The sequence below is a fragment of the Delphinapterus leucas genome, chromosome 14, assembly GCF_059928025.1.
Source record: "Delphinapterus leucas isolate spDelLeu-1000000601 "Yukka" chromosome 14, BTC_Dleu_Yukka2, whole genome shotgun sequence".
In the NCBI taxonomy this organism is placed as follows: Eukaryota; Metazoa; Chordata; class Mammalia; order Artiodactyla; family Monodontidae; genus Delphinapterus; species Delphinapterus leucas.
Window position 1 is genome coordinate 50,475,805 of NC_143142.1, and position 14,742 is coordinate 50,490,546.

Here is a 14,742-nt window from a genome sequence, read left to right on the forward strand (position 1 = left end):
GTTCTGATATAGGCTGCAAAGTGGATGAACCTCAAAAACATTATACTAAATGGAAGAAGCCTCACACAAGAGATTCCACGTATGATTCCATTTATATGATATGTCCAGAATAGGTAAATCCATAGAGACAAAAAGCAGACTAGTGGTTGCCAGGGGCTGGGAGGGAGGGAAGAATGGGGAGTAACTGCTAATGGGGTACCGGTAGGCTGATAGAAATGTTTCCAAACTAGTAACAGTGGTGTTTGCACAACACTGCCATTGTACTAAACATCGCTGAGCTGTTCACCTAAAATTGGTTAACGTTATGTCATGTGAATTTCAGTTGACGGAAGTTAGGAAGGAAGCTCGAGGCCTCGCTTCTCCCAGCTGCCCCCTGCGGACCGCGCTTCCGCCCGCCGCGGCCCAAGTCAGTACCCCAGCCCACAAATTTAGAGGGCGACGGGGGCTGATGAAATGACAACAGGGGTACGGTAAAGGAGGCTACCAGACAAAGACGGAGAGGCGGGCGGCACCCCCGGCTCCTGACGCTGCCACCCCTGCCCAGTCAAGCTGCTCCGCCCAGACTATCGTCTGAGGTGATCGCCACCTCGCCCGCGGGAACGGGGTGGGACCCGGGGGGCGGGGCCAACGGCGGGGGGAGGGTCGCCTGCGCGCCGGACCGGACGTGAAGGCACCGGAACCCTTCAGCCTAGGGCACCTGTTTCCGGAGGGAGCTCTTATCCCGACGTCAAAGTCCGCCACGTTGGGAATCCGGTTTCCGGAGTCTCTTTTTGTGACCGGGTCTCAGCGGTGCAGAGGTGGCGGTGGCTATGAGGCAGAAGCACTACCTTGAGGCTGCGGCGCGGAAACTACAGGATAGCTGCCCGGGCCAGGCCCGCTATCTCCTGTAAGAGAGGGAGGGAGGGAGGGGGAGAGGGGGAGGGAGGGAGGGAGGGGGAGAGGGAGGGAGGGGGAGAGGGAGGCTAGCCGCTAGAGGGCGTTTCCTTGTCCCTTATGAGTCTCTTTCTCTTTTGCAGCTGGGCCTACAGTTCGTCACACGGTAGGGAGGACGCCCGTTGGTTGTGGGTCAGGCTGTCGTCGCCCCGCTCGCCTTCATTCCCCACAACACTCAGGATGATCCAAAAGAATCGGATCGACCCACTGCCATAATAAACCCCCTCGAGAGGCTTCTCAGTTTCGTAAAAAATCCAAATTCCTTAACGTGCCTTATCTTGCCAGACCTATTAGCGGCATTTGACGCATTGATCTGGCTACTCGAAATAGTTTTCTCACTTGGCTTCCGGACCATCACAAAGTTCACCTCCTACCTCTTTATCCAGTACTTCTGTTTTGCTGGTTTCTTCTAATTTCCCCAACTTACAAATGTTGGAGTGTCCCAGGACTCATCCCTTGGACGTTTTTTCTAGCTACACTCAATTCCTTGGTGACAGTTTTTCATCCACTCTCATGGCCTTTAAATTCTGCATACTGAGGACTTACAAATTTATATCCCCAGTCCAGACCACTCCCGCGAATCCTAGGCTCATCCAGATACGTTGACAACTTTTTTTGAATATTATGCTAGGCGAAAATTCAAGCTTTATCCCCCAACACGACAACCCGCCTCCTCCAGTTATTCCCATTTCAGTAAATGGTAACCCCATCCTTAAGAATTAGCCCCCAAACCTAGGAGCCACTCTTGACTCACTAACAGCCACCTTCCTCCCCAAGCCAGTACGCCAGAAATCCCACTGGCTTTAGAATATATCCAATATCTAGCCACTTCTCTCCACATCCAACTTACCACCGTGGTCCAAGCCATCAGTTTCTCTCCTGGATTATTGGCAATAGCTCCCATGCATTTCTACAGTCCATTCTCAATCCAGCAGCCAACGTGAGCCTAATAGAAACCTAAGCTAGATCATGTCACTTCTCTGCTACCAACTCTGAAATAACTGCCCATCTCAGAGTAAAAGTGAAAATCTTTTAAAGGGACTTCATGGCCCTATGTCATAGGTCTGCATTACCTCTCTGACCTGCTCTCCCTTTTGTTCACTGAACTCCAACCACTGCCAGGCCCCTGTGCTGTTTCACGGCCTTCGCACCTGCCCTTCCTTCTACCTGGAAATCTTACCTCACATATCTCCTTGGATTCTTCCTTCACTTCCTTCTGGTCTCTTGCAAATGTCACCCCACAAAGCCTTCACTGGCTGCCCTATTTAAGATTATAGCAGCTCCATCGCTACGCCCCATTCCCCTTTTCCTGTATTTCTTTTTTCTCCCCAGCACTTAACATTTGGCATTGTTGTATTCATCGTCTCTCTGCATGAATTGTCCTTTGTTCTCTGTGGTATTTCCCACACCCAGAACAGTGCTTGGCACTTAACTGTCACTCAGTAAATATGAATGAATTTTACATTTGGCAGAGCTAAGTTACGAACATGGTCTTTGGCTTTTTGTAGTGCTGTCTATCCCTAGCACTTAACACAGGGCTCACCAATAAATATTTATTGAATAACAGATAGTGTGCCCACCTCCCTTTTTAGCAGCATCACCTTCACACCTTACCTTTCCCTAAATAACCATGCTTGCTTTTTCACTGTACTTGTACCTGAAAGCCCGTTACCAATGATAGATGCCATTTCCAAATACAGATAAGAGTTTACAGTCACCTGTGATGACTTTTTTCAAGCCTGTTGGAAGTGTTTCTGGCTAGTCTATGCAGAGTTTAATAATTTTCAGGGCATTTAAATCATATTCTGTTGCAGTTTTTACCAATCTTATCTTTGTTTAGGGCTCCCCAAGAGCGTGAGTTCTATAAAGGTAGCAACTCCTTTACTTCCATATTTACGTCTCCACAGTCTAGCATGGTAGATGATCAGTGAATGCTTTCTTGATTGCATAAAGGTCCTGGGGCAAGTCTGTTGTCCTGTTACCTTGTACTGCAGACAAACCCAGCTCACAACCACAAAATTGTGCTAATTGTTTTAAAAAGAAAAGTCACAATATAATTTGTTATTTTGTGATAAATGTGTTTGTAAAATTGATGAGAAATACAGCCTTTTTTACTTGGTAGCAAGTAATGAACAATGTAGCAAAGGGTGGGGACTTACCTATCTGTTGCTAAAAGGAATGAATGGATAGAATTATAGTGTTTTATAAAATAAATTATTGCTGATTTATGTTTTTGTAAATTCTCATATTTTGAGTGTGCTTAAGGAAAATGTATATTTGCTTGTATTAAATAATATACTCTTGCATTTATAATATTGATAGTTTACAGTAACAAAATATTCTGTTTGCTGACTCGTGAGTTTCATTTGTTTAATTTTAGATGATAAAAGCACTTTTGAAGGAACATGTCCATACTGTTTCCAGTTGCTGGTTCAGGATAAGTCTCGAGTACGTCTCAAACCCAAACCCAAATTGACACCCAAAATACAGAAACTTCTTAATCGAGAAGCAAGAAATTATACACTCAGTTTTAAAGAAGCAAAAATTTTGAAAAAGTACAAAGACTCCACAAGTGTATTGGTAAGATTTCAATTCCAGCATGTATAAGTAAACCAGAATTTTCTTTTCTTTCACTTAAGATGAGGTTAAGAATTAGCCTGAATATAACTCAGAGGTTTGTAGTCGTATATTTAGATTGTCAAAATATATACATAGGATTTCTTTCTAGTGATTACTGTTTCATCAAGAGTACAGCTTATTTTTGTTTTTCACAATTACCTAAAACCAAACATCGTGAACTCTCAATTGCCCAGATCTTATTGCTGAGCACAATTATTTTCACAAAGTTGAGAATTTCTTGAGCTCACCAGTGTGACTTCACCTGAACTGCAGTTACCACTAAATTATTTTTTCAGCTAATGGTTCCTTTCTTTGAACAGTAGTATGTATTAGATATACATAAGCCTCTTGCCTTATGTATTAGGTACCAGTGTTACTTCTTCAGTCACCTCCGCTCCATGTCAGAGTATGTATTTAAGTTTATGCCCAACAAAGGTAAGTGCATCTTATGTTCATTCATCAAACATTTATTGAGGATCTATCTTATGCCAGACAGTGCTGTGTATTGGGGATGTTAAGTGCAATAAAACAACCAAAAGCAAATTACTCGGTTTACTGTATAGAGACCAGTATCAGATACACTTTATCTGCATGTTTTGTGTTAACATTTATCAACTATTCGAGTGCTTGCTTACTACCAGGCACTGTGCTGGGCATTCTGGACATTATGACAGATTATGTCTGGCCCAAGACTACAGTCGGTAATAACTTAGATTGGAACTGTCATATTTAGGAGTTTACCATAATTGGACAGGTAGATGAATTTTGCTTTGTCATAAAATTGATTGTTTATAGAAAGCATAAAGTAACCTAAATAGACCTCTGTAAATGCATTTTTACCTGCTCATGAACATCAGAGTACTTCTCAGCTAAACTAGTTTCTCTTAATTTTGTTGAGGCCTGGGCTGAATCCTGTGCCTTGTGAGTCAGATATGTAGAAGAAAGGCATTTAGCTATAAAATGAACCATGTGTTGAAAAATGAATCCTGAAAAGAAAGTCAACCTCTATCGCTAATGAAGTGAAGAAGTATGAGAATGTGAGGATTCATTTGATTGGTTTTATAAATTGCTTTAGACCTGTATTTACAGAATAAAGGTTTGAAAGAGTCAATTAAATTTTCAGTGATATTTTGCCATTGTTGTATTGGGAAAAGACTTGGAGTTTGTCTGCAAAAAAATGCTAAATGTCTACTATTGTTATAAAGAACAACTTTCCAGATGTTAAAGGGTATCATTCCCAGTCTCCTCCATTCCCCGGCAAACACGGTTTTACATTGAGAAAGTAAAGACTTTATCATCTTTAAAAAGGTGTTTTAAATTATATACAAATGTTTAGCCATTAACTTTTTATTGAAGATTTTCTTTTAAATTTGTGTCTTGTCTGATTCCTGCTGCTAGTTTACAAGCTTGCTGAGGGCAGCCTTTGTTACTCACCCTGTAGTACCTGGTTTAGTCCCTTATATATATGAATTTAATGAGCATGCAGTTTATTGGATTAAATTATAAGAGAAATCAGACCCACTATTTCTTCTTTTTATGGCAGTTGATTACTTGTAAAACATGCAACAGAACAGTTAAACATCATGGTAAAAGTAGAAGCTTTCTATCAACATTGAAGAGCAATCCTACCACTCCTGCGAGTAAACTCAGCCTAAAGACCCCAGAGAGAAAGACTCTAAGTTCTGCAAAACTAAATCATGATATGTCTGGTTCCAAAGCCAAGAGCCCAGCATTGATTTTCAGGTATCTTAATCCATTAAGTTATTTAAATTACCAGTGTTCACCCATGAGTTCTAATTTCTCTGTTAATACACTCCCTGAAATTGCCATGCAGTTGAAGTCATCACTGCACTGACTTCCAGGTGTGTTCCTCTGCTTCCAGTCTCTCCCTGGTCTTGTTCCCAGCTGCCTATTAAATATATCCACTTCCCACCCCTACATGTCCCCACAGGTAACTACTCAAACCTGCCCATCCTCCTAAGTTCTTTATTCTGTAAATGAACATGCCCTTCTAGACATTCTGACCTGAAATGGTGAGTATAGTTGACAATCCTACTTGCTCAGTCTTGGTCCAGTGAGTCGCCAGTTTCTATCCATCCTGCTTCCAAGGTGTCTGCAGCTATTCTTTCCTTTTTCTCCCTGCTGCTGCTATCTGTTCAGGTCATTATTCACTCTTTGCCAGGACTACTACAATAATTCCCTGAGTCTTCCTGCTCCTAGTTTCAAGCGCTTCTAGTCTGATATTTTTTATTTTTATTTTTTATAAATGTATTTATTTGTTCACTTATCTTTCACTGCGTTGGGTCTTCGTTGCTGCATGCAGGCTTTCTCTAGTTGTGGCGAGCAGGGGCTGCTCTTCGTTGTGGTGCGTGGGCTTATATCCTTGCAGTGGCTTCTCTTGTTGTGGAGCATGAGCTCTAGGCTCACGGGGTTGCTTCTCTTGTTGCAGAGCATGGGTGCTGGGCATGAGGCCTTCAGTATGTGGCACATGGGCTCAGTAGTTGTGGCTCATGGGCTGTAGAGTGCAGGCTCAGTAGTTGTGGCATGTGGGCTCAATAGTTGCGGCACGTGGGCTCTAGAGCGCAGGCTCCGTAGTTGTGGCGCACGGGCTTAGTTGCTCCACGGCATGTGGGATCTTCCCGGACCGGGGCACGAACCCGTGTCCCCTGCCTCGGCAGGCGGACTCTCAACCATTGCGCCACCAGGGAAGCCCCGACAGGCGGATTCTTAACCACCGTGCCACCAGGAAGTCCAAAAGCACAGTTCTGATTAGAAGCTTTAGCACCTCACTCTGTAGCATATGGAACAAATACTCCATTATGGATTTCCAGTCCCCACTACCTGTCACCAATCTGTCTGCCTCTCTTACTTGCCTTAATTCATCTTATGTGTCAGCAAAACTGAACCACTCAGTTTACTTTCCTGCTCTAAACCTTTGTTCTTGCTGTTTCCTGTATCAGAAATTCCTGTGGAAATCTAACTGAATAGGGATTTGTGAAATGATACTAAGTTAACTGTGTGACTAGGCACATGTTTTATTTTTAATAATCCTCAATACACTCTTCACTATGCTAATCAATAAATTTAGCTCCATAGAAACTGTGAAAGGAATTTTTAAACAAACATTTTGTTACAAAAGAGTCTGGTAGTTTCTTGAAAATCAATAAAATTCAGCAAGGACTGGATTATTTGTTTTTACTGAATTGAGGTTTTTTATATTGGGTTTGACATTTAAAATTTCAAGTCCAGTTTTCTCTATATTCCTAGTTATTTTGATGTTTGATACAATAGGAATTCATCATGGAAGTTTCTACTTTATTGGACATGTGCAGATAAAAGAACATTTGGCATAGTTAAAATAATTCAATTGCATTTAGACCAGACTCCTTCTTAGATATATGCAGGAAAGAGAAAGCTAGTTCACATTTATCATGGATGGGGAGTCAGAAGAGGGATGAGACTGACAAACCCCAAATATTGTTTGGGGGGATGAACACAATTAGAAGGAAGGAAATAGAACGAGGCATAAATACACACATACCAGATGGGGAATCTTCTATTCAGTGGATATTTTTAGAGGGTGTCCTCTGTGCTTGGCACTGTTAAAAAGCAGTGGAATATACAGTTAGTCGTACAAAGTGTCTGCCCCATGGAGCTTATATTGTAGGGGCGAAAATACAATGGAATGGTACCTATATGTGTAGGTTGATATTCTTCACTTTTGAGAAAGAAGTGGTCTTGAGCTGTGAAGAAAAAATATGTTTTTAAAGTCCTTGCTTAGAACTGTCATGAATCTTGGTGTCAGACTTACAAGGAACTCAGACCTGATGACACTTTGCCTTTAGTTTTCTCTTTCAGGTGGTGAAAGAAGCTTCCAGAACCACCCATTATACCTCCTAAATGTTGCCTGTAGCCTGTTTAGTGAGGAGATTTTTAAATAAAATTGGAATGACTTTGCTGGGTACAGCCACTGCTCATATATGGCCATAATTATGGAACAGTAGAAAACGATTCTAGTAGCAGGTGTCTAGGCTAAGAAGGAAGAACTGTTGTTTGTCAGTATACCTAAGTGTGGCTTTATGTTTCTTTTCAGAACAGCTAAATCTGGACAGTCAACACCCATTTGCTCCTCAAAGAATGTGAGCAAAACAAAGAAACACTTCTCTCAACTAAAAATGTTGCTTAGTCAGAGTGAATCTGAAAAGAATCCAAAGGTGGACTTCAGAAATTTCTTGTCTTCTTTGTAAAGGATGGACTATGAAAATAAGAAATGTTTAATGTAATTTCTGAAACTAAAGTTAGTCAGAAAACCTACTTTTTAAAGAACTTATTTATTCTTAAAATACATGGAAACTAGGGTTCAAGAGCAAACTTTTCTTGGCATTCTTCAGTGTTTATGGAGAAAATACCTCATTAGAATGAAAAACTGAAACCTGCCTACCTCACCAGGTGATTGTGAGGATCAAAAATATATGAAAGGTCCTTGTAAGTAGTAAAGATATATATGGAATTGAGTGGTTATATTATTATTTTCTCCTCTTTTAAGTTTTCATTATGTCATTTTCTTTCATAAGGAAATTGAGATCTTTATGAGAGGTGTGCTTACTCCTTTCTAGGTGTCTGTAACCTTATTGATAATTCAGAAAAACAATAAAGTATAATATTTCACCATAAGTGGCATTTCATTTGCTCTGGTGAAGACTTATTTTTAGGTCTAAAATTTATATCAGAACATAACATGGGGAGGCAGAGTCAAGATGGTGGAGTAGGAGGACGCAGAGTCCGTGTCTTCTCACAACTAGGGCACCTACCAGATGCTGGTGGGGGACCTCGACACCCAAGGGTATGGCAGGAACCCCCAAAAGATAAGGCAGAACATGGGCGGGGGAGCGAGGGGGGAGGAGAAGTAGAGGTGGAATGGGACTGGCACCCCTGAGGGGTGGCAGTAGGGGAAGGGTTCCCATGCCTCGAGAGGCCCACTCGCTGTGAGGGGATCAACAGGGATGTGGAGAGACCCTCGGGGATTCAGAGGATCAGAGGGGAGCACAGCTAGCATTTCCCCTGCCCACTTGGGCCCCAGGGAGCCTGCTGGGGTCACGGGCCTTGTCCTCCACCCTCCAGGGCCCCCTCTGGCTGTGTGGGGGCATTGGAGGATGGGGGAGGAAGAGTAGAGGTGAATGGGGACGGACCCTTGGGGGTATGAGGATTGGGGGGGAACGTAGCTATCATTTCCCGCACCCACTTGGGCCCTGGCGAGCCTGCTGAGGTCCTGGCCCCGATACTCTGCACTCTGAGGCTGGCAGCACTCCAGGGCCCATCCAGCTGCGCTGAGCCTAAGCCCCACCCCCCACTTGGGCCTTTTCTGGCCCCGTGGGTCCTGAGCATAGGCCCTAGCCCCCTGCCTAAACCCCACCCTTGCCTAAGCCCCACGCCCTGCCTAAGCCAAGGCCTTTTCTGGCTTTTTTTTTTTTTTTTTTGGCTATTGTGGTTCAGTTTTCCAGTTGTTTCATTTATACTTTTATTGTTTCTAATATATCTATTAGTTTTCTAATTTTATTTTATTTCTTATTCTTTGTTATTGTTATGTGCCATGTTGGGGTTTTTTTTTTTTTTTTTGCTGCATGGCTTGCGGGATCTTGGTTCACGGGCCAGGGGTCAGGCCTGAGCTCCTGTGGTGGGAGCACTGAGTCCGAACCTCTGGACTAACAGACAACCTCAAACCCCAGGGAATATTCCTTGGAGTCAGGTCTCCCAGAGTTCCTCATCTTGCACCAAGACCCAGCTTTACCCAACTGCCTGCAAACTCCAGTGCTGGAAGCCTCATTCCAAACAACCAGTAAGACAGGAACACAGTCTCACCCATCAAAAAAAATGAGATGACAAAAAAATATACTACAGATGAAGGAGCAAGGTTAAAAACCTACAAGACCAAATAAATGAAGAGGAAATAGGCAAACTACCTGAAAAATAATTCAGAGTAATGATAGGAAAGACGATCCAAAATCTCGGAAATAGAATGGAGGCACAGACTGAGAAAATACAAGAAATGTTTAACAAAGACCTAGAAGAACTAAAGAACAAACAAATAAAGATGAACAACACAATAACTGAAATGAAAAACACACTAGAAGGAATCAACAGGATTATAACAGGCAGAAGAACAAATAAGTGAGCTGGAAGATAGAATGGTGGAAATAACTGCCAAGGAGCAGAGTAAAGAAAAAAGAATGAAAAGAATGGAAAACAGTCTCAGAGACCTCTGGGACAACACTAAACTCACCAACATTCAAATAACAGGGGTCCCAGAAGAAGAAGAGAAATAGAAAGGATCTGAGAAAATATTCAAAGAGATTATAGTTGAAAACTTCCCTAAATTGGGAAAGGAAATAGCCACCCAAGTCCAGGAAGCACAGAGAGTCTCATACAGGATAAACCCTAGGAGAAACACACCAAGACACATTTTAATCAAACTAACAAATTAAATTCAAAGAAGAAAATATTAAAAGCAGCAAGGGAAAAGCAAAAAATAACATATAAGGGAATCCCCATAAGGTTATCAGCTGATTTTTCAGCAGAAACTCTGCAAGCCAAGAGGGAGGGGCAGGACATATTTAAAGTGATGAAAGGGAAAAACCTACAACCAAGATTAGTCTTCCCAGCAAGGATCTCATTCAGATTTGATAGAGAAATCAAAAGCTTTACAGATAGGCAAAAGCTAAGAGAATTCAGCACCACCAAACCAGCTTTACAACAAATGCTAAAGGAACTTCTCTAGGCAGGAAATACAAGAGAAAAAAAAGACCCACAAAAACAAACCCAAGACAATTACAAAAATGGTAATAGGAACATACATATTTATAATTACCTCAAATGTAAATGACTTAAATGCTCCAACCAAAAGACACAGACTGGCTGAATGCATACAAAAATAAGACCTATATATATGCTGTGTACAAGAGACCCACTTCAGACCTAGGGACACATACAGACTGAAAGTCAGGGGATGGAAAAAGATATTCTATGCAAACGGGAATCACAAGAAAGCTGGAGTAGCAATACTCATATCAGATAAAATAGATTTTAAAATAAAGCCTGTTACAAGAGATAAGGACACTACCTAATGATCAAGGGATCAATCCAAAAGAAGATATAACAATTATAAATATTTATGCACCCAAAATAGGAGCACCTCAATACATAAGGAAAGTGCTAACAGCTATAAAAGGGGAAATCGACAGTAACACAATAATAGTGGGGGACCTTAACATCCCACTTACACCAATAGACAGATCATCCAGACAGAAAATCAGTAAGGAAACACAAGCTTGAAATGGCACAATAGACCAGATAGATTTAATCGATATTTATAAGACAGTCCACCCAAAAGTGGCAGAATACACTTTCTCCTCAAGTGCACACAGCACATTCTCCAGGATAGATCACATCTTGGGTCACAAATCAATCCTCGGAAAATTTAAGAAAATTGAAATCGTATCAAGTATCTTTTCTGACCACAACGCTATGAGATTAGAAATCAATTACAGGAAAAAAAACTGTAAAAAACCCCACAAACACATGGAGGCTAGACAGTGTGCTGCTAAATAACCAAGAGATCACTGAAGAAATCAAAGAGGAAATAAAAAGATACCTAGAAACAAATGACAGTGAAAACACGACAACCCAAAACCTGTGGCATGCAGCAAAAGCAGTTCTAAGAGGGAAGTTTATAGCAATTCAGTCTCACCTCAAGAAACAAGAAAAATCTCAAAACAATCTAATCTTACACCTAAAGCACCTAGAAAAAGAACAAAAACAAAAAACCCCAAAGTCAGTAGAAGGAAAGAAATCATAAAGATCAGAGCAGAAATAAATGAAATAGAAATGGAGAAAAAAAATAGCAAAGATCAATAAAACTAAAAGCTGGTTCTTTGAGAAGATAAACAAAATTGGTAAACCTTAGGCCAGACTCATCAAGAAAAAACAGGAGAGGACGCAAATCAATAAAATTAGAAATGAGAAAGGAGAAATTACAACTGACAATGCAGAAATAGAAAGGATCATAAGAAACTACTACAAGCAACTACATGGCAATAAAATGGACAACCTGGAAGAAATGGACAAATTCTTAGAAAGGTACAACTTTCCAAGACTGAATCAGGAAGAATTAGAAAATATAAACGGACAAATCACAAGTAATGAAATTGAAACTGTGATTAAAAATCTTCCAACAAACAGAAGTCCAGGACCAGATGGCTTTACAGGAGAATTCTATCAAACATTTAGAGAAGAGCTAACACCTATCCTTCTGAAACTCTTCCCAAAAAATTGCAGAGGGAGGAACATTCCCACTTTCATTTTACAAGGCCACCATCAGCCTGATACCAAAACCATAGAAAGATATCACAGAAAAAGAAAATTACAGACCAATAACACTGATGAACATAGACGCAAAAATAATCAACAAAATACTAGCAAACAGAATCCAACAACACATTAAAAGGATCATACATCATGATCAAGTGGGATTTATCCCAGGGATGCAAGGATTCTTCAATACACACAAATCAATTAATATGATACAGCATATTAACAAACTGAAGAATAAAACCCATATGATCATCTCAATAGATGCAGAAAAAGTTTTTAACAAAATTCAACACCCATTTATGATAAAAACTCTCCAGATAGTCAGCATAGAGGAAACCTACCTCAACATGATAAAGGCCATATATGACAAACCCACAGCAAACATCATTCTCAATGGTGAAAACTGAAAGCATTTCCTCTAAAATCAGGAACAAGACAAGGATGTCAACTCTCACCACTATTATTCAACATAGTTTTGGAAGTCCTAGCCATGGCAATCAGAGAAGAAAAAGGAATAAAAGGAATCCAAATTGGAAAAGAAGTAAAACTCACTGTTTGCAGATGACATGATACTATACATAGAAAATCCTAAAGATGCCACCAGAAAACTACTAGAGCTAATCAATGAGTTTGTTAAAGTTGCAGGATACAAAATTAATGCACAGAAATCTCTTGCATTCCTATACACTAACAATGAAAGATCAGAAAGAGAAATTAAGGAAACAATCCCATTTACCATTGCAACAAAAAGAATAAAATACCTAGAAATAAACCAACCTAAGGAGGCAAAAAACCCCATACTCAGAAAACTATATACTGTATAGCACAGGGAACCCTACTCAGTGCTCTGTGGTGACCTAAATGAGAAGGAAAACCAAAAAGTAGGGGATATGTGTGTATGTTTAGCTGATTCTCTTTGCTGTACATTATAAACTAACACAGTATTGTAAAGCAACTATGCTCCAATTAAAAAAAAGAAAATTATAAAATACCAATGAAAGAAGTCAAAGATGACACAAACAAATGGAAAAATATACCATGTTTTTGGACTGGAGGAATCAATATTTTGAAAATGACTATACTACCCAAAGCAATCTACAGATTCAGTGCGATCCCTATCAAATTACCCATGGCATTCTTCACAGAATTAGAACAAAAAGTTTTACAATTTGTATGGAGACACAAAAGACCCCAAATAGCCAAAGCAATCTTGAGAAAGAAAAATGGAACTCGAGAAATCAGGCTCCCCAACTTCAAACTATTACACAAAGCTACAGTAATCAAGACAGTATGGTACTGGCAAAAAACAGAAATACAGATCAATGGTACAGGATAGAAAGTCCAGAGATAAACCCACATACCTATGGTCACCAAATCTATGACAAAGGAGGCAAGAACACACAATGGAGAAAAGACAGCCTCTTCGGTAAGTGGTGCTGGGAAAACTGGACAGCTACATGTGAAAGAATGAAATTAGAACACTCCCTAACACCATACACAAAAATAAACTTAAAATGGATCAAAGACCTAAGTGTAAGATCAGACACTATAAAACTCTTAGAGGAAAACATAGGAAAAACACTCTTTGACATAAACCAGGGCAAGATCTTTTTTGACCCACCTCCTAGAGTAATGAAAATAAAAACAAAAATAAACAAATGGGACTTAAAAGCTTTTGCACAGAGAAGGAAACCATAAACAAGACAAAAAGACAATCCTCAATGGGAGAAAATATTTGCAAAGAAAGCAACGGACAAAGGATTAATCTCCAAAATATACAAACAGCTCATGCAGCTCAATATCAAAAAAACAAAAAACCCAATCAAAAAATGGGCAAAAGACCTAAATAGACATTTCTCTAAAGAAGACATACAGAGGGCCAAGAGGGACATGAAAAGATGCTCAACATCACTAATTAGAGAAATGAAATCAAAACTACAACAAGGGCTTCCCTGGTGGCGCAGTGGTTGAGAGTCCGCCTGCCGATACAGGGGACACGGGTTCGTGCCCCGGTCCAGGAAGATCCCACATGCCGCGGAGCGGCTGGGCCCGTGAGCCATGGCTGCTGAGCCTGCACATCTGGAGCCTGTGCTCCGCAACGGGAGAGGCCACAACAGTGAGAGAGGCCTGCGTACCACAAAAAACAAACAAAAAAAAAAAAACTACAACAAGGTATCACCTCACACTGGTCAGAATGGCCATCATCAAAATATCTATAAACAATAAATGCTGGAGAGGGTGTGGAGAAAGGGAACCCTCTTGCACTCTTGGTGACAATATAAATTGATACAGCCACTGTGGAGAACAGTATGGAGGTTCCTTGAAAAACTAAAAATAGAACTACCATATGACCCAGCAATCCCACTCCTGGGCATATACCCTGAGAAAACCGAAATTCAAAAGGACATGTGCCCCAGTGTTCATTGCAGCACTATTTACAATAGCCAGGATATGGAAACAGCCTAAATGTCCAATGACAGATGAATGGAAAAAGAAGAGGTGGTACATATATACAATGGAATATTACTCGGCCATAAAAAGGAACGAAATTGGGTCATTTGTAGAGATGTGGATGGACATAGAGTCTGTCATACAGAGTGAAGTAAGTCAGAAAGAGAAAAACAAATATCGTATATTAACGCATATGTATGGAATCTAGAAAAATGGTACAGATGAACCTATTTCCAGGGCAGGAATAGAGACGCAGATGTAGAGAACAAACATGTGGACGCAGTCAGGGAAGGGGAGGGTGGGACCAACTTGGAGATTAGGATTGACATATATACACTACCATGTGTAAAATAGCTAGCTAGTGGGAACCTG

General features: G+C 40.8%; 2 protein-coding genes across 7 annotated transcripts in view; one reads left to right on the forward strand and one right to left on the reverse strand.

The window, feature by feature from the left end:
• The first annotated feature begins 691 nt into the window (after positions 1-691).
• RMP24 (ribonuclease MRP subunit p24) lies at positions 692-8,975 on the forward strand. The gene is made up of 5 exons (XM_022586990.2): positions 692-886; positions 1,017-1,039; positions 3,314-3,513; positions 5,096-5,295; positions 7,646-8,975. Exons 1-5 carry the CDS (start codon positions 810-812, stop codon positions 7,797-7,799), a joined length of 654 nt encoding a protein of 217 aa, XP_022442698.1. The 5' UTR covers positions 692-809; the 3' UTR covers positions 7,800-8,975.
• The window catches only part of RPRD1A (regulation of nuclear pre-mRNA domain containing 1A), a 98,356-nt gene continuing 86,556 nt past the window's right edge, over positions 2,943-14,742 (reverse strand). For 3 of the 6 annotated variants that reach the window (XR_016387625.1, XR_016387624.1, XR_016387620.1), the window contains one exon: positions 2,943-7,295. The gene's annotated coding sequence lies outside the window, so the exon portion shown is untranslated. The remainder of the gene's footprint in view (positions 7,296-14,742) is intronic. The other 3 variants (XR_016387623.1, XR_016387621.1, XR_016387622.1) reach the window with 2 other exon arrangements.